The following is a 25,959-nucleotide window of genomic DNA, read 5'->3' on the forward strand; positions in this document are numbered from 1 at the left end:
TTAAAATTGGCCCTGTTAACTCCACTCCCAGTTCCTCCCTGTTTTCTCGTTGATTTTGCTGCCTGACCAATACTTACGGCTTTGGTGCTTTATAATTGATCTGGCCACTTAGGAAAAACCTAGAACCATTCGTGGACCCTTCCTTTAAGTCTTCAGCTCTGTGTGTGTACGTGTAGGAAAAATAACTGTTCTTAGAACTAAACCAACCTGTACTGTTTCTTTGTAAATCTCAGGGTACAACCTGATGCTTTTCCACACCCTTTGGGGAGGGTCAACCTCCAGTCTTAGTCATTTAACTTTTAAGACAGAGGTTTGAACCAGATTAAAATGTAATTGAGAAATGTTTAACAAAATAAATAAAAACAGTACAACATAGTTAATGTTAGTCTGTGGTTTTCTAAGTCAAAACAGGGCCAGCCAGCAGGGATCTTGGACTGCTTTTAAAAAGCCTTCAACTCCACACAATTTCTCCAGTTAAGTAGGTCACCTGTGTTCATGCATTCCCCGTGAGGGGCCTTTGTCATAAGAGGCATCATTAACTTTCTCATTAAAAATGAAGCTCCAGGATGGCTTCTCCTGATCTCTCTCTAGGCAGCAAAGCATGTTTTTATTAAATGATCAAACAATTGGGCCATTTTGTTTAATATAAGGTCCTTGAGAACAGGGCTTGTTTTATTTTTGCTTGTGTGTGTATGATTTGTAGATAGATAGATAGATACATACATACATACATAAAAACAAGAGTTTCAATCCTGGCTTTTCCACTGGTTGAGTGGCTTTGGGCAAGACCTTGTGTAATATATAAGATCAATCGATCAATAGAGATATATAGATTGATAGAGATCATACATATCATATATATATATACATGATATAGATCTACATGTAAATATGATATGTCCATAACATGTTTTGCATGTCAGAACCCAGAATTTTAATGACAGCCCTGCTTCTGTTGAGTTAGGTTACAGTCCAAATATAATGGGTACTATAGCAGGAGACCCCACAATCAATTATTAGGAGCCCCACTATCTCTTATACAAAGCACAGAAAACTCCCCCTTCTCTTTTTCATGACAGCCCTCCATTGGACTCATATAGTTGTACAAACATGGCCCAGACAGGAAAAATTTGAGATAGTTTTAGGAGGCCTGGGAAAGACCTCTTATGAAGGTAGGGTTTGTGTTGGGACTTGAAGGAGGCCTGGAAAAGGAGGCAGATATGAGGAGGGAGAGAATGCCAGGAATGGGGAACAACCAGTGGAAAGGACTAGAGCCTGGAGGTGGAACAGCAAGGAGGCATATGTCACTGTATCTTAGAGTACATACATGGGAGTCAAGTGCCAGAAAACTGGAAAGATATGAAGGATTCAGATTATAAAGGGCTTTAAAAGCCAAACACAGAATTTTATATGTAATAGGGAGCCACTGGAGTTTCATGAGGAAGACGGTGGCATGCTCACTTGACGAAGATGGGCTTGCAAGGTGGATGTGGGGTGAGGAGGCGGGGAGACTGGCCAACAGGCTGTTGAAATGATGAGCAAATGAGGGTGGTGGCAGTGTCGGGAATAAGGGGACATGTACAAGAGATGTTGTGAAGGTAGAATTAACAGGATTCGGTGACTGGTTGGATGTAGGATGGTGGGGGCAGACATTGACCGCTGGCCTGTATCACTAGGAAGATGGTGGCACCCTCCACGCTAATGCAGAAGTTAGGAAAAGGAAAGGGGCTTGGGAAATAGAAGGTGAAGTTTGTATATTTTTTTAATTCTTCTTTTTTTCAGAGGGGTAGAAGACAAGGCAGTTGGGGTTAAGTGACTTGCCCAAGGTCACACAGCTAGTAAGTATGCCAAGTGTCTGAGGCCGAATTTGAACTCAGATCTTCCTGATGTCAGGGCCAGTGCTCTATTCACTGGATCACCTAGCTGCTCCTGGATAGTTTTTTTTTTTTCATGGTAATTATGAGACATACAGTTTGGAATGCTTAAAAGGCAGTTGGAAATAAGAGACTAGAATTAAGGCTGGATAAGTAGATTCTGAGGGAGCTGATGAGCTCTCCAAGTGAAGTAGATCCCTAGGGGACAGCCTTGGTTGGTAGAAGAAGATCTAGACCATAACTATTGGTTGTATTGAATTGAACGGGTGCCCCCTTCCCTGTCAGAAAGAGGCAGAGCCCAGGCTCAGACCTCAACTGGGCATTTTCTTGGTTAAGAAATACAAGATTGTTAACGGAACTTGCCGGGTCTTTAGTTCTGTCCCCATCCTCAGACATGCTGTGGTGTTCCCTGTCCCCGGATGCGTCATGCAGCACCAGCATCATTTTGAGCAGCTCAGCTGTTGCAGGTGTTCATGTTATTTACGGTGCCTTTATTTTTTTCCTTTGGTGTTGATATCAATGTTTTTCTTTCCCCCTATGAATTGTGATTTGTCAGTAGCTGTGATATTTGCAGGGAAATCCAGTTGGTGGAAATCCAGGTCTGATTACTGGGGACACTCATTTCTTAAGCATTTGAAATTCTGAGTTCGCCTAGTTGTAGGATTTAGTGTGTCTCTTGCATCTCTCCATCTTTTCCCTAAGTATAGCGCCAAGGACTTAGCAGAAGCGTTGTTGAAGTCCAGGTGTGTAGCATTTTCCAGATCTTATGCTCTTAGAAGAAGCCCAAAAGGGAAAAAGTAGGATTTGTCATCACCCGCCACCAGACAATGATTCTAAAATGTGAAAGGAACTTTAACACTTTACAGAGTCCCGCTGTATTGCCAGCTAGGTTGCGCAGTGGCTAGAGCACTGGACCTGGAGTCAGGGAGACCTGAGTTGAAATGTGACCTCAGACATTTACTAGTAGAGTGACCCTGGGCAAGTCACTTAACCCTGTTTTCCTCAATTTCTTCATGACTTGTGAGGATCAAATGAAGTAATTGTAAAGAACTTAGCACTGTGCCTGACTCTTAGTAAGAGCTTCATTTTATGTATTATTATTGTTAGTAGTCAATAAGCTTTGAAGTCCTACTGTGTGTTGGGAAGACAGATATGAAAAAAGATGGTCCATACTTCAAGGAGCTTGCAGTCCAGTGGGGGATGTCAGGGCACAAAAGGAGGCTGAAGGTGGCAGGGTAGGTACTTGATACAGGAACCCCAAAGTGAAAGAGCCCAGTGACCAATGAGATGCCTGAGCTGGGCTCTCTCCCTGCATGGAGTCTTGGTGTTCATGGCTCTGCCCTCCAGTCAGAGAGGAGGGGAGTGAGGACGCTGAGGAAGCCACCACATCTTTCTCTCTGAACCCAGTTTCTTCAGCTATAAAATGGGAATAGTAATTGCACCTACCTCTCAAGGCTGTTGTGAGGGTCAAATGAGGTAATATCTGTTAAAGTCCTTAGCACATAGTAGGCCCTCAGTAAATGCTGAACCAGTAAGAAAACCACTTAGAACCAGTAAGGAAAGGCGGGGTAGGAAAAAGCAGGTGCTGCTTCAAACTGGCCTGTTGGATCTTCATTAAGACGATCATGGATCCAGCCTTTCAGCCTGGAAGGAGGCTTCAGTCTAGACCAACCCCTTTTATGGAGGAGGAACCTTGAGGCCAAAGTCATCCAAGAGACTTGATTAAGATCACACAGGTTGTAAGGATCATCGGTCTGTCAGTCAGTAAACCTTAAGTACCTACTATGTGCCATGCATTCTGTCCGCTAAATTCTGGGGATGGGAAGAGAGGCAGAAGGCAGTCTCTGCCCTCAGGGCAGTCTAACTGGGGAGCCAGTAAGCAAATAACCATCTACAAACAGCCTGTATGTAAGATACTCCGGACATAATTAACAGAGAAAAGGCATGGGAATTAATGAGGATTGGGAAGGGCTTCCTGTAGAAGGTGGGAATTGAGCTGAGGCTTGAAGGAAGTGGAGGCCAGGGGGCTAAATGAGGAGGGAGAGCATTCTAGGCAGGGGGCACAGCCAGGGAAAATGACTGGAGGTGGGAGACGGAGAGTCTTGTATGAAGAGCAGTAGGGAGGCCAGGGCCACTGGATCTCAGAGTTCTTGGGAGGATGAGGAGGGTGAATAAGGAGTAGGAAGACTGGAAAGGTGTGATTTGAACCCAGAGCTAGTCCTCATTTCAGCGTACTATGGGATCCTATGCCACAAATTTCCTTCTTACTTCAATCCTAAATTCACCTCCTTGACACTACCAACTGTTTGATTTTGCTTCTTTATCCAGGACCAAGGAGAACAAATATATGACTCCATTTCCATGGAGCTTCCTTTCAAATACTTGGGACACAGCTACCCATATCCCTTCCAAGGTAGTTCTTGTCCAGCCTAAATATATGATATAGGACCCTTCACCATCATGGTTGCCCATTGAGCTTATCATGCTGTCCCCAGAACTGAATGTAGGAATCTAAAGGTGTACTAAACAGGGCAGGATACAGTGATCATCTTACTGGTCCTGGGACACCCTGCCTCTCCTCCTGTACCTGCCTTGGATTTCATAATACACTAGTGATTTTTGTTGAGCTTCTCATTCACTGAAAACCCCAGATCTTTTTCAGACTTGAGTGTCTAATGCTGTTCCCCATTTTGTGCTTGTGAAATTGAATTTCTTTTTGTACCCCAATACATTTAGCCATGTCGAAGTTTTCGTTAGACTCAGCCCAGGACTCTGGCCTGTCATGATCTTTTGGGATCTTGACCTTCCTCTAGTTGGTTAGCTGTCCCTCCCAGCTTGTGCCATCTGAATGTCATCAATGTCTTCATCCTTATTAAACATTTTAAATGGCCTAGGACCCAGCCTGGGTACTTTGGGACATTCTCCCGGAGACCTCCTTCCAAGTCAGCATTGACCTGTTACTGACCACTCTTTCAGCCAATTCACAGTCTACCTAATCGCTGTATCTCTTCATCCACAGGAATGCCACGAAAGAGGTTAAATGCTTTGCTAAAATCTGGCTAAGCAAATATAGCAGTCCTTTGCCAGTCTTGTGGCCCTGTCAGAAGAAGGAAATTAGGTTTCTCTTGTATTCCTGGCTCCTTGGATTACCAAAAGACGTCTTTCTTCATTAGGAATCAGGATACTCAGAGTGGGCACTGATACCATGTAATGGACACATAACTGTGATCAGCCTTGGCATTCAGTTCAAGTCAGCCCCTCTGTCAAGTCTGTTTAGTGCCATCATGGGAATGACCATTCCTGTTTTGCTGTTCTCTTCTTAAGCAGCTGCTCCAGCTGCATTGCATTGTAGGGGAATTGGTCCAGCAGATGGATAACTGGCAACAGGGTCAGGAAGAGAGGGTTCGAGCTCTTGGGTACAGCAGGGTCTGGGGCTCTGGGTAAGTCACTTTATCTCCGTTGGCTGGGGCAACTTTCCAAAACTAGGTTGCAAAACTCTGATCTGCACCGAGGGAGGTTTTCTTATCAACACTTCCCTACAAAGAAAAAAAAAATGACCTGTCCCTCATTGCTGAATTACCCATAGCTTTTATCTTTAATCCTAATCCAGGTAGCTTTACCAACTCTCAGATTGCTTTCTCCCACTATCTGTGATTAAGTGTTCATATAAGAACTTTAAAAAATTACTAAAGCTTAAATAAAACATAAGAGGCAGATAGAGAAGCTGGACTTATTGCAGGAAAACCTGGGTTCAAGTCCTGCCTATATCATGTATTGGCTTTGTGACCTTTCACTACTCACTTAACCCATAGTCCCCCAGGCAACATCAACATTAAGAGCTAGAGAGAAAGGGCAACCTTCATCACCAGAGGGAATTTCTACTCATTGGGCATTTCCTGGACTAGTGAAGTCACAGGTCCATTTCCCCACCTACTTCCTCCCTTCCCCCCAGATAAAACAAATTAGAAAAGTCACTTGGCCTGCTAAAATCATTGTCTTCTTAAACGATGCCTTAATTCATTTTAGATTATTTATGCTACATCCTTTCCTGATGTCAGAGAGAATTGGCCTTATTATGTCCTAGTAAATATTCTTTTTCTTATCACTTAAGATTTCATGGGATGGATGCTATGTATTCCTCACCGAACATTTTGAGGAAATGTTAGATTAAAAAATGATTTTGCTCTGAATAGAGCAAGCACAATCCTTCACACACAGTTTGAGTTAAATGTTGCAGAAAGCCAGGGATTCCAGGAGGCAGAGGTAAGGCAGGGCAGGATGGCATGGGGGTCTGACCTGCGTCCTCCCATTAAGATGGGTGTGGAGATGGGAAATGAGCTGTCGTGTATGAGGAAGCCCAGTCTGGCTTATAGAAAGCACAAAGGGCAGTAATGTGCGATAAGCATGGGAAAAAGGAAGGTTGGAGCCAGGCTTTGAAGGGCTTTCTGTGCCAGACTTTGTTATTTGACCCTAGACACAGTTGGAAGTCTCTGGAGTTTATTGAGTAGAGGGAGGAACGTGTTCAGACTTGGGCTTTAGGAAAAATCACTCTGGCTGCTGGGTGTGGAGGTTGTATTGGCAAGGGGAGAGTGTAGACAGTGAGGTTAAGGAGGAAGCGATGGTATTCGATTAGGTAAGAGATGATGAGGGTCAGAACCAGGGTGGTGGCCTCTGAGTAGAAAGAGAAGAGGACCGAGGTGAGTCCGGTAAGAGCCTGGAAGGCCTAGGAGGGCTTTGGGTGTGGGATCAGGCTGGAGGAGGCGTTGGGTTTGATTCCACAGTTATGGACCAGGTGACTGGAAGGAAGTTGGATCCCTCAACAGAAACGGGGAAGCTTGGGAAAGGGGTGGAACACACTGTGTTTGAAGTCCTTACAGAAGAGCCATTTCAAAGTGTCTGATGGTACGTTTGGAGGACAGGAGACCAGGGATAGATGTATAGATTTGGGAGCCATCCAGATAGAGGTGAAAATGAGATCCAGGGCTGCTGAAGAAGTCTCTTAGAGGAAGGAAGAGAAGAGGTCCACTAAAGAGACTTGGGGTGTACCCCCAGTGAGAGGGAAGGACTTAGATGTCAGTCCAAGACAGGAGTTTGGAAAGATGTGGCCAGACAAGTAGGAGAACCGAGAGTGAGCAGGTCACAATCATACCAACAGAGGCAGGTGAACCCTGGTCAAAAGAAGGAAGATTTCCTTTGAGGGATGAGGTCAGGGGCCAGATTGCCACAGGTAGATAAGTTAGTTGAGAGAAAATGAAATTGAGGGGCAGCTAGGTGGTGCAGTGAATAGAGCGCCAGCCCTGGAGTCAGGAGGACCTGAGTTCAAATCCAGCCTCAGACACTTAACACTTACTAGCCGTGTGACCTTGTCACTTAGCCCAATTGCCCTGCCTTCCCTCTCTCCAAAAAGCCAGAAAAAAAAATGAAATTGAGGCAACAAGAGTGAAATCCTTTCTAAGGAGTTGGGCTATGAAAGGGATGAATGATGATAGCATAGGCCATAAGAATAGCTAACATTTACGGGGTGTTCTACAGTTTGCAAAGCCCTTTTTACAAATATTATCCCATCTTAGCTTTGCAACAACCCTGGGAAGGGGGTGCTATTATTATCCCCGGTTTACTGTTGACTTTCATGCTTTACTTGTTGTCTCAGTTTGCAACCCATGAATATAGAAAGATGGTGGATTATCGATAGTTTGAGGGAATGGATGGATGGGAGGAGTCAAGGAAGTGTGAGTGTGCCTCCGACAAACTGAGACCTGGGAAAGACCCTCGCTTAAGAAGGCCAAGGTCTGCTACTGCATCCAGGGCCATCTCCAGTCGGCCTGATCTGTATCTGGCCCCTGGACCCAGATGGCTCCAGAGGAGAAAGCGAGGCTGGTGGCTTTTATTCACTCCAAGTCATGACATGACCATCCTAATGTCACTGGTCCTCTTCGAGAATGAAGGAGGCACAGTAACAATAACAATTTCCCCCCAAGATGGAGGAGTTGGACATGTATAGGCAGCAGAGTGAACCAGGAGACGTTAGAGGGATGGAGGGCGTGGCGGAGGCTCAAGATGGAGGGCACTTGGATGTGGAGACAAGGGGAAAGTGAAGATTAGGGGAAGGGTATGGCTGAGGAGCTAGGGTGCTGAAAGAGACGGGAGGGGGTGGGACGCAGCCCACACGCAGAGGGCTTGGCCTCTTCCAGAACAAGGGCGTCTTCTGCACCAGAGATTGGTGTGAAGATAAACGGAAGGGGGCATGACGTGAGGAGGGGAAGAGACAGCCCACAGTGACTTGGCATCATAGCTTAATTATTTGCCAGAAGCATACTTGTGAATGATTGCAGCCTCCAAAGGAGTGCCTGCACAGGAAAGTACTTTTAAAAACTGCAGATAAGCAGCAGCTATAGTACCTGGAGGAACATTCTGCACAGTGAAATGTTTTCTTGACTGAGAGAGTGGAAAATTAGGAATTCAGTCCTCCTTTCCTGCTCTGCCTGCTATTCCAGGGGCTCGGGGAGTGTGGCAGCTGCAGAAACCTCAGTGGGCACATAGGACAGATGCTCCTACCCTTGCCTGCCCTCCCAGTCTGATCTGTGCCCTTCCCCCAGATAGACTCTCTGAAGTGCTGTGTTCTACACCATAGGCCCCTCTTCCTTGACTCCCACTCCAGTTTTAATATGAATTTAGAATTTGTCTTATTTTCATATTCTCTAGAATGCTTGGACTCTTGTCCTAAGGGCAGGGCCTTTGATAGAGCCTGCCAGGTACCGCCCTGCTTCCAGCTAGTTAAGAATTGGGAGAGGGGCTAGGCCTGTGATCCCCTTGGCCAAGGGAACTCCTGCTGCTGAGGGGGATTAGTACCTTCTCTGTGATTTACACTCAGGCCCCTCAAAAGTTAAGTGACTTGTCTAGGGTCATACAGCTAGTATGTGTCAGCAACAGGAACATCAGTCTAGGTCTTTGGGTAAGGAGATCACTACCCAGTTTATGCTCAGGGTGGAGCCAAATCATTTGCTGAGTTCAAGTGTTATCTCTCTCTCCCAGTGCTGGTGCTTGAGCCAGACTCATATCTTTGTTCGTTTAAGCACTTTGTTAAAATAAATATACACGTCTTTCCTTCTTCCATTACCTTCATGTCCAGATATGTCCCTCCCCTTAACCCTTTAACTCTTAACCCTTAACCCTTTTAGCAAGAGTTTGAAAGATAGCAAGAACAGTAAAGAAGCTTTTCAGCAAAGTTACTGCCAAGTGATGAGACAAGGCCAGCCCCATTCCTGGCCCGAGACCCCCAGCCTGGCCAGTGTTAGAGGAGGGGCTGCTCCCCTTTTGTCGACCCTTTATTTTCAGTTTCTTATTCTAGAAACGTTCCCTTTGTTCTGGGACAGTCTATCAAAACAAAATTCACTGTTTCAGACAAGGGTAGAATTTACAGGATCTTTTCTGCCACAGTGGCTAGTCCCTTTTACGTTCCAGAAGTGTTGAGAACCGGGCATCAGGGATGCTTCACTTGTTCACTCTGTGATGCCCAGGCATTTTGTTTTATGCATTTATTCCTATATACAGGACATCCCCAGAGTCTTAGTGAGGCTTCAATCTTAGCAAACTTAAAATTGTACTAAGACTTTGGGGAAATCCAGTATTGCAGACACATTTTTGTCTTTACATAGTAATTCAATGTATGGCTTTTATGCGTTTATGCATTCTTCTGAGAACAGGTCTGTAGGCTTCCCCAGACAGCCAGAGCGGGGTCCAGGATACAGAAGAGGTTAAGAACCTATGGTACAGGGGCAGCAGGGTCCAGAGTCAGGAAGACCCGAATTCAAATGTTACTGACTGGGAGACCCTGAGCAAGTCACTTAACCTCTGTTTGCCTGTTTCCATAGCTATGAAATGGGAATAATAATAGCACCTGCCTCCCAGGATTGTTTGTGAGGCTCAAATGGATAATTGGCAGGCTCTTAGCATGGTGCTGACACATTGTAAGTGCTTTATTAAAGTTAGCTATTATAGTTTGTATTTTAGCTTTAGACCTGTTCCTTTGTGGCACTGAACACTACATAAGCTGAAGTACAAATAAATAGCCTTATTTAAACTGAAAAGATGCTTAGGTTGAAAGAAAATTATGAATTAGGGAAGGGGAGAAAAATCAGTATTCATAAAGAGCCCACCTACTCTATGCCAAGTACCGTGCTAAGCACCTTTACAAATATCTCATTTCATTATTAATAGAGGACACTGTAAAGTGAACTGATTGGTGATAAAGCCTGTATTTTTTTCCCAAACATGTCTTCCTTGTTTTTCTTTGGGTGGGATGAGTAGGTGGGGAGACGTGTTGGTTTTGGGAGGGGAATGGCCTGGGGCTTCCCATTTTCCATTGTTGGGCCCAAGTACCAAAACTGTGTTGCCCATATTTTTTCCACCTCTCTGGTGTAATAACCAAGAGTGATGATGACCAAAGGCCAAGGTTACGCTAGCCTATGTTTCTAAATTAACAGGAGAATATTAAGCCAAACAAACATAGTTGTCTGTTTTGATATTTCTTTTAGGAGAAATGTGCAGCCTTTCCTTTGTTAACCCTTGAATTAAAAACATGTATCTCAGACGCAGAATATACAACTGATAACTGTAGTTGCCAGATCTGTGTTACTTCTTAAATCAGACTCTCAGCCCTTTATAAGACAATTGGTGATTGGGGCAGAGAATGAATTGTGAGTCCTGAGAATTCCTCCTTCCAGTTTCAGGCTTTGACTTTTTTTTCTTTCTTTAAAGCGATTTTCTTTGGGTCCAGCTTGCATGACATTTTATCTTTCTTTTCCTTTCTTTTTGCCGTTTGCAAAGACTCTTGGGAGGATTTGACACAGTTGGTGGAGCAAATACGTGGCGATCCAGAAGGTGGGTGCCACAGCCGACATCTTTCCAGCTGTTGTTCTCATTTTCTAGTGGAGGGTGTCCCTCCCCTTAGGTGCTGCTTCCGTGGCAGGAGCTGTTGACACATACTGCCGGCCTGATTGGGTCACAGGGTCCCTACCTCTCCTCTCCAGCCTTGTCTTTGGGCTCCTGCTTCCAAGAGAGGCCTTAAGGTCTATGGGAAGTCTCTCTCTCTGAATATCTGCCCAAATCCCATCCTAAAAGGGGGCTGCTTCTGGAACCTAAGATGAAACACACCCCCCCCCTTCCTATTTTTCTCTAACCCTTTTCTCCTCAGACCATGATCACCTGTGTGACTTTAGGCAAGTCACTTTGTAAAATGAGATTAGCCTAGACAATCTCTGGAGCTCCCTTCTAGCCCTCCATCCATGACCCTAATTTGCAAATTGGTTCATTGTCCAAGTGAAAATCATATTTTTTATCAGGCAATTCGAGTAGATAATGATGTGGAAGGCCCATAAATGGTAAGATAATTAGTAACAACACAAAACTGACAAAATGGAAGAAGGGAGGCCCTGCCCTCAAGAAATGTCAGTCTTGGCATTTGGACTGGAAACGCCTTAGAGACATTGAAATTTAATTTCTATTGAGACCCTAAGAGACACAGAGAAAGGAGATACCTGGAGTTCAGCTCCACCTGGAGAAGCAGAGATGCCTCTGCCCTGGCGGCCAGTTCTCTGAAGATGCCCCGGCACAAATCCTCTGCTCCAATCAAGCTGGTCTTTCCACACGTGCAGTGTTCATCCCTGTCTTTGTCTTTGTGCTGTCTGCCCCATCTGGCATGCCTTCCATTGCCCTTCCCCATCCACATCCTGTCCTCCATTAAACCATCTCTCCCTGTCATAGACCGTGGGGATCTCTTCTTTTTGGAAGCCCTTAGGTGCCTTACTGGAGACAGCATCGGGCTTGGAGTCACTAAGACCTGAGTTCAAATTCTGATTCGGAAACTCTCTAACTCTGTCACCCTGGGCAAACCACTTAGCCATTCTCTGCCTCAGTTTCCTTATCTATGAAATGGTGACCATCTGCCTCAGTGGGTTGTTATGAGGATCAGATGAAATAATGTAAGACACCGTACAACACATGTGTTGTAGAGGAGGGAGCACTGGGCCTGAAGTCAGAAAGACTCCTCTTCCTAAGTTAAAATCCCATCCCAGACGTTTATTGACTGTGTGACCCTGGGCAAGTCACTTCACCTAGTTTGCTTCAGTTTCCTCATTTGTAAAATGAGCTGGAGAAGGAAATGGCAAACCACTCCAGTGTCTCTGCCAAGAAAACCCCAATGGGCTCACGAAGAGTCAGACACGACCCAAACACCTGAACAACAATGAATCATTATTGCCATCGTCACTATTTTACCACTGAGTATTTAGTTACTTTCTAGTTTCATGTGGGTCAGCTTTGTCTCCTCCTACTCTCGACTGTCAGCTCCTGTAAGAGGGCTGCCATGTTGGTGTTCCTCTGTGTGTCCCGTGGTGTGGGGCTCCCCAGAGCGGCTGGCTTGCTTGGTCACCAGTAGGAAGATTAGATCTAGAGCACAGCGGGAGGAACCTCCTGGGCATCTCAGTTGACCGCAGGGCCTCTCATTCCGTGTCTTCATTCATGTCAGAAACTTTCTCTTGATGTATCTTTTCTCCTGAGAGATGTTCTTTATGAAATGTTAAAGTGACCACTTACTGTGGCTCATAAAGACAAAATGGGATAGAGTGCTGATTTCTTTCTCAGTTTAATCTCTTGTTCTAATGTAATAAACAAAGTGACCAAAATGGTTTTGATGGAAAGAGCAGTAGGAAATAAAAGGGGGAGGGGTCCTCTAAAAGCCAAAAGAATATATTTAAATGTTAGCCATTATCGTATATTTTCCCTTTCTTTTCATCTAATGCAGAGGTTGCAGCATGTACAAATCACACAGTAGGTATGGCATGTGCTACCGTGGGAAAAGTCCTGGGTTTGGAAGTCCTAGGTCCTTGATTCTACCATTCCCTAGTTATATGATCTTGGGCAAGTACTTCAGCTGCGTTGGGCCCCAGTTTCCTTATCTCTTAAAAAGAAAAAAGGGAAATGGACTAGACAGATTCACAGACTTTGAGAGTTAGAAGGGACATCAGTCAGTGGCCTTCCAGTCCAACCCATACATGGAAGGAGTCCTGACAATAACATAACCAATAAGTGGTCCTCCAGCCTGTGCTTGAAAATCTGCAAGGAAGGCAAACCCATCATCTCTCCTTACTAAAAACTTTAATTTATTTTGATTTGCAAACTTTTATTTCTCCTTTCTTCCCCTACCAACTAAACAAAGAGAACAAATCCTCATAACAAATATGCATAGTCAAGAAACACAAATGCTCGTATTGTATGTCTTGGTCTGTATCTTGAGTCCCCTCACCTGTCTTTTATGGAAGCTGAGTAGCATGCTTTATTGTTAGGCTTCTGGAATTCTGTTTTGTCACTGTATTAAGCAGAGTTCTTCTCAAGTCTTTCAGAGTTGCTTTTCTGTATAATGTATAAGTGGTTCTTCTGGTTCTGCTCACTTTTCTCTGCATCAGTTCATACAGTTCTTCCCCAAACCACCCATTTCATCATTTCTTAGGGCACAGTAATATTCCTTTATATCTATGTGCCCTCATTTGGGGAGAAGTTTCCCCAATAGTTCAACACCTCTTTAGTTTCCAGGGTATTTTTGCTATTAAAAAAGCTGCTATACATGTTTTTGTACCCATGGAACTCACCACCTCTCAGCAATATTTGTTCTATTTCCAAATAGCTCTAGCTGAAATTTCTCCCATTAAGACTTTGTTGCTCGTAATTCTGTCCCTATGGTCAGACAGAAGACTAATTTCTTTTCCGCACAAGATCTGTCACGTTCCCCTGTTTCTTCTCTCCTCTGTGCTCAACATCCCCATTGCCTTCAGCTGGCATTTGTAGGGCATGGACTCAAGGCCATCCTGATTGCTCCCCCCTGGATTCCCCAGCTTCTCCATGTACTTCTTACATTACGCCACCTAGAATTGAAGACAAGACTCCAGGTGATGCCTGTCCAGGTCAAGAATATGCAGAACTGTCACCTCCCTTTTCTTGAGCGCTAGGCCTCCTCTTAATGTAGGCTGGAATTGTGTTGGCATTTGTGACAGTCACATCTCACTGATGACTCAATGGAGCTTGGTGTTCACGTTGAATCCCAAAGTTGTTTCCCAAAGAACCGTCTGTCTAGCCATACTTCCCTCATCTTATACTGGCTAAATTAATTTTTTTAATGCCTATGTATGTATGTGTATGTATATATGTATGTGTGTGTGTGTATATCTCCCTATTGATTATTATTATATAGCCCTATTGAATTTCATCTTAGTGGATTCTATGCTGTTTCCTAGACTATTTGGGTTTCTAACTCTGTCAGTATGTTAGCTAACCTTTCCACCTTTGTGTCCCATCAATGTTTTATGGACATGGTATCCATGCCTTTTTCCAAGTCATGGATTAAAAATGTAAAGAATGCAAAGCCAAGCACCGATTCCTGGGGAGACCTGCCATGTTGACAGCAATCCAATAATGGTGACTCTTGAGACCAGCTCTAAATTAATTTCATTGTATTATTGTCTAGCCGACAACTCTCTATCTTCTTCACAAGAGTAAGATGAAGTGTTTTCAAAAGCTTTGTAAAAATCTAGGCAAACTATGCCCACAGACTTACCCTAATCCCACAAAACAATGAGGTTTGTCTAACAAAACTTGTTTCTTTTTTTAACTGAATTTTATTTTCATGTCTGCATTTTCTCCTTTCCACTTCCTCCTCCTTCCCACCATTTGAGAAAGCATGAAAAACAAAACCCCTCTTACAAACATGTATGGTTAAGCAAAACATGACACGTGTAACCTGTTCCTGATGAAGCCACATGGCTTCGGTGAAGCTCTTTTCTTTTGTCTTTTGATAACTTTCCACTTTTCTAACAAATAGACATAGTGAAGCAAGAGAAAACCACCTATTGTCTGTGTCTGACAAGTATGTCTAATTCCGTGGCACCACTCTGTCTGTCACTTCTGTATCAGGAGGGGGAAAGTATGTTTCTTTATCAACCTTCTGAAGTCACAATTGGCCCTTAGATTGATCTGATTCTTTGAAAGTTATTTTCTTTTGCATCCTTGTATTTGTTGTATAAAGTGTTCTCCTGCTTGTGCTCAGTTCACTCTGTATCAGTTCATAAAAGTCTTCCCACGCGTCTTTGAATCCATTTCTTTCATCATTTTGTATGGCACGATAATATACCTATATTCATTTACTGTGGTTTATTTAACCTTTCCCTAATAGATGGGCACCCATATTTTTTTCCTGTTCTCTATATAACAAAATGCACTGCTGTGACTATTTTATACCCATGGATACTTTCTGTCTTTATTCTTTACCCTTTGGTATATAAACTTAGAAGTGGTATAGAGTATGCACACTTTAGTGACTTTGGGGGCATAGTTCCAAAGTGCTTTTGTAGAAGGCTTGTATACCACCTCTAAGCTCTGTCAACAGTATATTAGGGTGCCTGTCATCCTATAGTCCCTCCAGCAAGTGCTATTTTCTGTTTTTGTCATATTTACCAATCTGATGGGTATGAGGTTGAACCTCAGAATTGTTTTCATTTCTTTTTTTTTTTGTGATTTGGAGCATTTTTTTAAATGGGTATGGATAATTTGTCCTTCTTTTGAGAACTACCTGTTTATATCCTTTGACCATTTATCTTTTGGAGAATAGCTCTTGTTCTTATGAATTTGAATCAATTCCTGACATATCTTGGCCATCAAACCTTTATTACAGAAACTTCCTGGAAAGATTTTTTCCCCATGTTCACTGTTTCCCTTTTAACTCTTAACTATTGATTTTCCTTGTACAAAAGCTTTTCAGTTTTATGTATTTAAAGTAGCCTATTTTATATTTTATTATCCTCTCTATCATTTATTTGGTCAAGAACTCTTTTCAGTCTGTCTTTGTGAAAGGTATAGTGGATATGGCCTTTTATATCTAGGTCATGTATTCTTTTGGAGCTAATTGTGGTATATGATGTGAGATGTTGACTGCTCTCCCTTTTTCCCCAGCAGTTTTTGTCAAAAAGTCATTCTTTACTCTCCTAGTTGGTGTCCTGAGATACACTGTAGTACATCTACAAAGTCCTAATCTGTTCTTTTATCATGAAGTGATGACCTTGGGTTCTTGGAAGGCTATATTTAGTGGAAAGTTGACAATAGCAATTTCTACCATTCTGAGAGCTTTATATATGTCCCTGATAATAAACCAGATCTGTTTCCTGAGAACCATCTATCCCACAGAGAGGCACACTACCAGTTGTCTAGTCAGTTGAAGAATTTTTTCTTGGCCACAGCGACCCATGAAACATATATATTTATCTTTTTGTCCTGTGAAGCCACATGTCCTTTGACCTCTACAAATATGGTGGTATCATGGCAGGAAGGGGGCAGAGGGTGATAAGAATCACGTGGATGTTACATGGTCAGTAAAATTCAAGTTGACTTTTGGAACTCTAAAAGTGAGTTCTCTGTCCTATGACCAACAAGGGGGTATGTTGCTGCAGGTGCCAGGTCATATCCATCTTGATATTTTTGTTATTAATGAAACTAGAATAAAAAAAGGATTTGCAGCTAAGTGGATGGAAGACTCACAAGAAGACTCTTTGGAGAGTCAAAAGATTTGGCAAAGTGGGTTTTATTATATCCCTAGAAGTGCACAAGAAATATCATTTCATGGGATATTTGATTTTCACCTATTTTCAAAAACACCTTTAATGAAAGCCATTGCTGCTTATATTCTGGTATCAGTTGCTAAGGATGGAGTGACAGAGAAATCTTATGAAGAATTTGAAAAGAAACCTCCAGGCCAAATCAATAGACTCTGCGTGTTAATGACCTCATTGCAGTTATGGGAAAGGATAAGAATGGAGGGCGTAGATTTTGAAAAGTGTATGGTTCAAAAAAAAGGAATAAAAGAGGCCAAAGATTTCATACCTCTTTTATCATCATGCACTCTTTATGATTGATTAGCATGGAACCTAGCAAACACAAAGTAACACCATAAAGAGCAAAATTGATTGATTTTTGACAAATAGGAAAAGGCTTGTTACTCATTTTTATGAAATTATTTTAATACATTTTTCATAAATGTTTGTAACATTCATTTTTCTAAATTTTGAGTTCCAAATTCTTTCCCTCCTTCCAACCCTTTTCCTCTACCCATTAAGAAGGCAAAGACTTGTTATTAGTATGTGGGAATTGTCCTTGCATACAGTCAGGTCATTGACTCATCAGAGCTAATAGCAGAGTCAGTGAAAAACAAGAAGAAATAATAATGACTTGAAATCTTAAAATGAGAAATGGACAACAGAAATGACAGTTACACTGACTATATTCATTTCATCCAGAGGTTTAACCAGTATAAAATTAATATCTATACCAAGGAGCCAAGAGCCCAGAAAGCTTCTTAATCAGACTTACTTGCCTGATGGAGATGGTTGCCAATTGCATCATTAGTTTACAATATTAATTCATTTGTAAACTTTTAGAAAGTAGACTATTGTGTGTAATATCATTTCAGATAAAATAGAGAGAAATTGTAAAAGGTAAAATTAGTTTAAAGAAAGCATGTCAGGGTGGCTAGGTGGTGCAGTGAATAGAGCACTGGCCCTGAAATCAGGAAGACTTGAGTTAAAATCTGGCCTCAGACACTTAACACTTATTAGCCATGTGACCTTAGGCAAGTCACTTAACTCCAATTGCCCTGCCCTCCCCCCTCCAAAAAAAAAAAAAGCATGTCAAGTATCTATCTAAGCAGTGTCATTCCAAAGACATTAAGCGATGAAAATAAGACTACTAATGGAAGAGAAATGGAAAAGATTGGCAAAAACCACTTTCATAAACTTCTGTCTGTGTTGCATGGTGGATCCACCACAGGCAGACCCTAATACCGTAGCATAGTCCCAGTTGTACTTAAAGCTGGTCTTACTGGCACAAAGGGAACAAAGATGGGAAGAGTAGCTGGATTCTGTACATGGAAGATATCAGAGCTAGGGGTCATGAAATCACGGCACGTTGAGGGGCTAATAATATAAAGGAAGAGGAGAGGAAGCTATCAAAGACATCAAAAAGTCTTGAACCTGTTTTTTTTTTTTAAGTGACCAAAACAACAAGAATAATTACTGACTTATACCTCCTTTCCCATCTATACAAAATTTTCATGAAAGTCTATATAAATTGAAAGACTTCTTGGTAAGCGTATTAGTGTGGAATATGCAGATTTTTGAAAGCAATATTCCACAATGGGCCACATCTTTACTCTTTCACAATTACCTAAAAGATGTAGAGGACAAGATCGCATGATGCTTATTGTTTGTTGATTATGAGAAAGCATTGGACGTAGTAGACCCAGCTCTTTCATAACAAGGTGTCTCTCTGCCATCAAGAGTATCAAGGGTTCCTTCAAAGGTGTAACAATAGAAATAGCCCCATTTGTTGACCCTCTGAAACAAACATGAGGTGAGACCTAAACTGGGAGACGTGCTTGCCAAAGGTAATTGCTACCATGATGAAGGAGATCCAGCAGAGTCCAGGTCAAAGAGATTCCCCGTGGGTTATGAGGTCCTGCAGATGCTCCCGTTTGGGGATGGCATTAGGCTGATTGCATCAAGCAGGGCCTTCTAGAAGAGGTCTGTAATCACCAAAAGAGTTCAGCATCTCCATCTATAATAGGAAAGACCAAGTGAAGAAAAATATCCATTGAGTAAATTTCAGCATTCATTTGGATGGACGCTCCATAGAAGTTTTCCACAGCTATGTGTATGTCTATCTAATATATGTAAAAATATGCGGTATATTTTCCTCCAGCACATATACATATGTAGTACACACACACACACACACACACACACACACACACACACACACATACATCTAGAACAGACAATGGGGGAGCCCAGAGTTCAACCGGAGGCCTTTTAGGACATTGTAGGACATTGGCCCCAGCTTCTGAAGAAGAGGGCAAAAATATACAGCAAAAGTGTCCAATGTGTCCAAAAAAACTGATATAACAAGAGGTGTCCCACATGCGTGGTCCCCTTCCTCTGTGAAGAAGCATGGGAAGGTGTCATCTTCTAACTATTCTTTGGGGCCATGGTTGGTCATTACGATTTGGCAATATTCACGTTTGATTTTTGTTGTTCTTCCTAGTTAGAGTGTAGTCATTGGTATATTGTTTTCATGGATCTGCTTACTTTACTTGGCAACCTTTTTTATACTAATATTTTTCTAGTGACTTTTATTCATAACTATTATGGCATTGAATCATGGAACATCACCTCCCAGACCTAAAGATGAATGCTGCACATGGGGTAATGGTGGGTGAGAGCAGGCTGAAGCCTAGAGCCAGGAAGGACTCTAACCCAGAGGAGCCGTTCTATGATGGGAAGAGGAGGTGGACTGGCTCCCTTGCCGGCTCACTCTTACCTCTGGCATTCCTAGCTACCTTTAAAGGATGGTGCCATTTTCTTATATTCATCCTCTGATTACCTGGCCTTGCTTCAGTATTTTGAACATTTCTTATCATTCTCATGGCAAGAAGGAGGAAAGACAGCACTGGGAGAAAGGAAGGAAGGCTTCTGGCATATTGGGAGGACCCCTTTGGTGACTTTCTGGGAGGGCACGACAGAGAGTCTCAGAGTTTGCACGGGCCTGGAGAGATGATCGTCTGCCTCTTTGGAGAAAATTCTGTAATTGATGAGATCCAAGATCAGTTGGAGTTTTTGAGAGCGTGCTTGAGAGCATGTGTGATTGCTTCTGAGTCTTGCGTAGCCAATCACTGCTTAGCTTTTCTATTTAAAAAATAGAAGGTACCAAATAGTTTTGACGAGTTCTGCTTTGTAATGTCGTTTGAGATCTGGTACTGTTTAGGTCCATTTCTTTCTCTCTGTTTTGCATTTTTTCCTTGAGATTTTTTTTTTACACTGTTGATTTATCCAGATGAATTTTGTTACTATCTTATGTAGTTCTGTAGATTAATCTTCTGTGGTTTGGCGTGTACTGAATCTAGATATCAATTTGCATGGTAGTGTTATTTTTATTGGGCATAGTGGATAGAGCACAGGGTCTGGAGTTAGGGAGACTCATCTTCCTGAGTTCAAATCTTGCCTCAGATACTTACTAGCTGTGGGACCCTGGGTAAGTCACTTAACTGTGCTTGCCTTATTTTCATCTGTAAAATGAGCTGGAGCAGGAAATTGCAAAACACTCCAGTATCTTTGCGAAGAAATCCCCAAATGGGGTCACAGAGAGCCCGACATAACTAAAAAAAACCCTGAAAATTATTTTTATTATATTGGCATGGCCCAACAGAGTAACTAAATCTGTCCAATTATTTGTTTATATTTTTGTAAAAAATAAATTTTTCAATAAAATTTATTTAGGGTTGTTTTTTTTTTTGGTTTTCAGCATTCACTACTTTCATAAGATTTTGAGTTCCATTTTTTTTTCTCTCCCTCCCCTCCCCAAGATGACAATTTGATATATTCTATACAGGTACAGTCATATTAAACTTATTTCCACATCAGCCATGTGGTGGGAAAAACCACAAGAAAGAAAAAGCAAAAAAAGTGAAAATAGCATGCTTCAATCAGCATTCAGAATCCATAGCTGTAAAGAATGCTTTTTATGTCTTGCTTTATATTTTTCAGCCACTCTCACAGTCTTTGTAGCTAAGCTAGTCTTTCATTTGGTCTTCAGACTTGTATTTGTTCTTTAATCACTCTTCTTCGGGGTTTACCTTTTGGGTTTCTCTTAAATCATGGTACTTTTTTCGTGGGATTTGGTGTTTCCTTCTGTTTCCTCCTATGTCCCACCTCAGTTTCTGGATTGAGAGTTTGGATCAAGGCCAGGTTCGATTCCTTCTTATACTCTTAGGTGGAATTGTGCAGGCCCCGTGTGGTCCTGCCTCCTTTGACCTCTGAATTCTGGCTGCACGTGGTGACTGGGCCAGCCCCACTCTTCACCTGCCCCTGGTTTCTGCCTCCTCGCTTGTTGGCCCACCGACTCCTTCTCTTTGCATAGTTTCCAGTAGGGAATTGGTTCCATCGTCTCAGATGTTACAGATCGCAGTGGTCTTGGGTCTCCTCCAGAGGCCCCAGGCTGGATGGAGGGGCCGACTGCTATTACTCTTCGGTTTTCTAGATTGTTATTTTGTCTTGGTCCCTTTTCTGTCTTTGCTGCAGTGTTTTTGGGGAGCTGGTCTGCACCTTTACTAAACCCTGGCACTTTAATTCCCAAAGATAAAGCCTCTCTTGAATGATTCATTGTAGAGTTGTCCAAGCAATCAAAGTCAAGCCCACAAGTGGAATCCTTTCCCTTCCCTTTTCTGAGAATTGGGACATCTGCCCTGCTTCAGCCTTGTGGTCACTCTCCTATTTTGCACAATCTTTCAGATATTATGAACTTAGTGATCACAGCCTCCAGTTCTCTCTGGGCCCAAAGATGGAATTCATCCGGGCCAAGTGACATAAATTTATCTGGGCCAGGCAATGTGAATTCAGCCTCTTATCTGAGGTATCCACTCCAGTTTTATAATTTCTGTCTTGTCATTTCAAGAGCAGACATCATTGTCTTTGGCAGAGAAAACAAACAGGATTATTGAGTAGCTCTGCCTTCTCTCATTCCCTCCACCCCAAACCGTGGTCTTACCCTTTCCTTGAGCCTCCATTTTGTGCCATTATAGCTAAAAGCCACCTTGTATTGTCCTTAGCTTCTCTTACTAGCTCGTTCTGACCTTTGGCATTCCTGATGATATTTTTACAAGATCTGATTACTTAGCCTTCCTCCCATATTTTGGATATTTCTTTTTAGAATCTCCAGTGGATGAGTTCATGATGATTTTTATCAGGCTCTAAGGAAAATCGTGTTTTCTTTTGAGTGGAATCGTCTCCTTTCTTGTGTAGAATTTCATTCCAGAGCATTTCCCATCCCTCCTGGGTTGACTGCCATGTTGAATATTAGTTTTTTGAGATCCTACCTATCTTTCTTCTGAAACCCCTGAAATCCACTGTCTCCAGATCAGATTGTCAGCCTGACCTCTTTTGCAACAACCTAGGAGGGAGTGGTCACATCCTTCTGAGCTTCCCATCATTTCTCCCCAGCAGCCTGTTTCTCCTAGTTTGTAAGAATCAGATCTAGAACAAAATTGGTGCATAGAGAACCAGGCTTAGAGTCAGGAAGTCTTCCTAAATTCAGACACTAGATGTGTGACTTTGGGCATGTCACTTAACCCTGTCTGCCTCAGTTTCCTTATCTGTAAAATGAGCCAGAGAAGGAAATGGCAAACCACTCCAGTATCTTTGCCAAGAAAACCCTAAATGGGCTCCCAAAGAGTTGAATACAACCAAAGCAACCTTTTGATGGATACACTTATCACTAAGACAGATCAGGAAATGACCTGCTTTTTTACCCAAAGAGAATTCAGCACAGTGTCTGGATGATTACAGCTGCCTCTCCTCCCTAAGTCACACCTCTGTGCCAAATTCTCCATCTACTCACTCTTTCTTTTCCAGGCAGCCTGGAGTCTGCACCATGGACAAAATCACTTCTGCTCCTTCCCCCATGACCTTTTCCCAGATCCTCTCCACCATGCTTTCTCAGTCCAGATTTCCTCCAGTGACTATGCATCACTACAGTTTCATGTCAGCTGTAATATGACATGATCTCTTTCCCAAAGGAGTTTCTGTTTTCCTTCACTCAATTTCCCTTCATTATACTTCTCTCCCAAGCCTTGGATTCCTTCTCAGCCCTGAGGGAAAATGAGTGTAGGCTTATTGACTATACAAGACACAGAACTATGTATTTTCTGTTCAATAGCTCAGACTCCCAGGTAGAGGAAGTGAATGGGGGTAATTCTTGAATGTCAAGGGGCCAAGACAGATAGCAGGTATCACAAAGCCCATGAGCAGGAATCCAGCCTGCCGCTGGGTGGGTGGGTCCTGAAAGGATCAGTTGGCAAGGAAGCAGGGGGCTTGGGGCTGGGGCAGATTGGCAACTGGGAAAGTTGACTGAGGGGGAGAATATACCTTCTTAATACACCATGCTACCCCACCCCTGCTTTTACTTACTCTTCTGAATTACATGTCCTCTTCTACTGAAAGTCATACCCCTTGGAGTTTAAAATTGCCTCCTTGTATTTGTTCTAGTGGGTGGTTGTGGTTGCTTTAAATTTGAGTGTGTGTGTGTGTGTGTGTGTGTAGACATTTGAGGCCAAGGGACTTCATTCTGCTCCTTTCTTCAATTTTTTATCCTGTGAGAAAAGATGTATGACTTTGGGCAAGTCACTTAACCCTCTTGCCTCTGTTTCCTTATCTGTAAAACAAGCTGTTCTTCCCCATTGAGGGTCCTCTCTGTGCTGTCTGGGTTGGGAGATATACTGAGGCACTTTTCCCCTCCCCCATCCTTTTTAGTTCCAAACCCTTTTCATTAAAATCATAAGAACACCCGTTAAGTAGTCTCACCAGGCTTTGTTAGTTGTGCTCCATTTCTGGCCAAGAATCTGTCATCTATATTCTTAATTTGTTTTTTTTTTATTTTTATTTTTATTTTTTTAATTTTTAAAGCAATCGGGGTTAAGTAACTTGCTCAAGGTTACACGGCCAGATATTTCTGGGTGTGGTGCTGAGTATCTGAGCCCGGATTTGATCCAGGTTATCCCGACACTGGAGCCGGTGCTCTTACTCACTGAGCCACCTGGCCGCCCCTAAGCAATTGGGGTTAAGTAACTTGCTCAAGGTTACACGGCCAGGTGTTTCTGGGTGGGTGCTAAGTGTCTGAGCCCGGGATTTGATCTCCAGGTCTTCTCAACACTGGAGCCGGTGCTCTTACTCGCTGTGCTACCTGGCCGCCCTGTTTTCTTTTTTTTAATGACCTTGCCAGCACACGTAGACATTTCCTTATACAAAGAACAGAAAAAGAGGCAGCCTGGTGGCAAAGTGAATAGAGGCTGGCTGGTCTTGTGGCCAGGCAGACCTGAGTTCAAATCCAGCCTCAGACATTTACTAGCTAGGTCACCCTGGGCAAGTCACCTAACCCCTATTTGCCTTAGTTTCCTCCTTTGTAAAATGGGGATCAGAATAGTGCCAGGCTCCCAGGTTGCTGTGAGGGCCTGTAAGACAAGTAACACTAGCACACAGGATGGCTGCTAGCACAGGTTCACTCCTGATCTATAGTCAGACAGGAAAACACCTTCGAAGGGGCAATCATCTTACTTTACTCTAGTCTAGTCTTCTCACAAGAGGGTTGCCGATAATGGGAGCACAGCTTCTCCAGCGTTCCCTAATCACCCTTCTTGCAGGGGCTGGCAACTACCCCTACATCTCAGTGGGGTCAATTGAGACAGGCACAGCTTGTGCATCCCCCTAAATGCCCTCCAGCATTAATGGGGGCCAGTTGAGGCAAACACAGATGCCCCCTAAGTCTTGATGGGCGCCGATCAAGGCACATGCAGCATGCCAGCTTGTGCATTCAACCTTAGAGGTTCCTTGCTCTTTGACCATGCCCACCTGCTTTATAGGGCAACAGACAAAGAAGGCGTCTTGCCAGCAGTGGGCTCACAAGTTTACATCACCTCACCCCTGTCTCTCCCTGCACAGTCACAGTGGATGGTTACAATCTAAGTACAAATGTTTATGTTATTTATCATTACATCATGCTGTGCAAGCTTGTTGATGTTTTGAACCATAATCATGAGAACTCATCTCTAATACTTGGGAACAAGAGGTTGTTATGGCTATGGATCCTGGGAAACTAAACTCTAAGAATGAATAACCACTTTACACACATTAAAATCCGCTTTACTTACAGGATCAAATGAGCCTAAAATGATAAAGCACTTAGCAGAGTGCCTAGAACAGAGCAAATGCTATCAAGTATTATTTTTACTGTTGCCTACATGACATCATTTTCCTCTTTTGTTCTCTGAAGTCCTCCTTCCTTCTCTCACAGCCTTCTCCCAGGGAAACTTAAGTAGATGGCTTCTCCCTCTCAATCCACAACCCATCAAAGTACTAAATGCAGGTGTGAAGAATTACCTCAAAGTGGGCCAGTCTTCTCTTGTTAAATGTATTGTGATCAGAGTTGTCGGAGGGCCTTTCTTCCTAGTAAAATCAGAAGCAGATAGGAGTACACCCATTATTAGGTAATGTCCGCTGAGATGGTTTGGGGATCTCTATTGTGATATTTTCACCTGTGATTGGAGGCAGAGCAGAGAGCTTCCCCCAAAATGTCCCGTGAAGGAGATGCCCAGGACAGCCATCCTGTCATTTCCCACCAGCCTACACTCTCCTCTGGATCATACCCCACCTGGGAACTATTTATGTCGTCAGGATCTCATTTGCCCTGGATGGGGTCCCTATGGTTGGAGGGCACTTGGAGCTCAACTCTGTTTTCTTCAAGGTAAAATATGCCCAACCCCACTGGAGAAGTCTTTCCAAAGTTGACATCAGGCCATTTAATATGAATACTCTTTGGATCCATCCATCCAATCTCTGGTTCCAGATTTATCTAATTACACTCTCATCTGTCTGTTTAGGAAGAACAGCATGAGAGATCCTGTCGAATTCTATGCAAAAATCTAGGTAAATTAATTATACAGTATTCTTTTGATCTACCTGTCTCATAATCCCTAACACAATCCCTAACTGCTTGCTCTTGGTCATAAAGAGGATTATTAGGTCAGAGTAATCACCACCAGGAAAACAGATTTGGACCTGTGCCTTGCCCATGGGGACCTCATAGCAGTATCTTCATCCATGAAGGGGAAAGTATATAATGCTGTAACATGTAATGTTCATGCCCCAAATCTGACTTGAATCCAGTTTAAATCCCATCTGCCTGGTGAGATAGAAACAAAAATCTTTTAACTAGCATAATTGTTGACAGTAATTAATTGGATGGATAAGTTCTCATTAATGGGAGCAGGAATGAACCATTTTATTGATCTAAACTAGTAATCTTCACCTAGTCTAAAGCAAGAGTAGACCTTCTCCCGACCTATCCTGGTTCAGCAGTGCCCTGTCTCTTCAGACTGGTTCCCCATTCACCTCCAAAGCAAGATTTCAGAAGAGGAAGGCACCAGGGTATATAGTGAGAAAAGGGC

General features: G+C 42.9%; 1 protein-coding gene across 10 annotated transcripts in view; it reads left to right on the forward strand.

The window, feature by feature from the left end:
- The window catches only part of RUFY3 (RUN and FYVE domain containing 3), a 127,740-nt gene that overhangs the window by 37,933 nt on the left and 63,848 nt on the right, over positions 1-25,959 (forward strand). Inside the window, exon 3 of one of the 10 annotated variants that reach the window (XM_069091542.1) lies at positions 10,701-10,754. The exons of the other annotated variants lie outside the window; for them this stretch is intronic. Within the exon in view, the coding sequence (XP_068947643.1) occupies positions 10,701-10,754 (54 nt within the window). The remainder of the gene's footprint in view (positions 1-10,700; positions 10,755-25,959) is intronic. 10 annotated transcript variants of the gene reach the window in all.

Source organism: Petaurus breviceps, unplaced genomic scaffold, assembly GCF_028583685.1.
Source record: "Petaurus breviceps papuanus isolate PSGF00001 unplaced genomic scaffold, PetGlider_PUasm1.0 126, whole genome shotgun sequence".
NCBI lineage: Eukaryota > Metazoa > Chordata > Mammalia > Diprotodontia > Petauridae > Petaurus > Petaurus breviceps.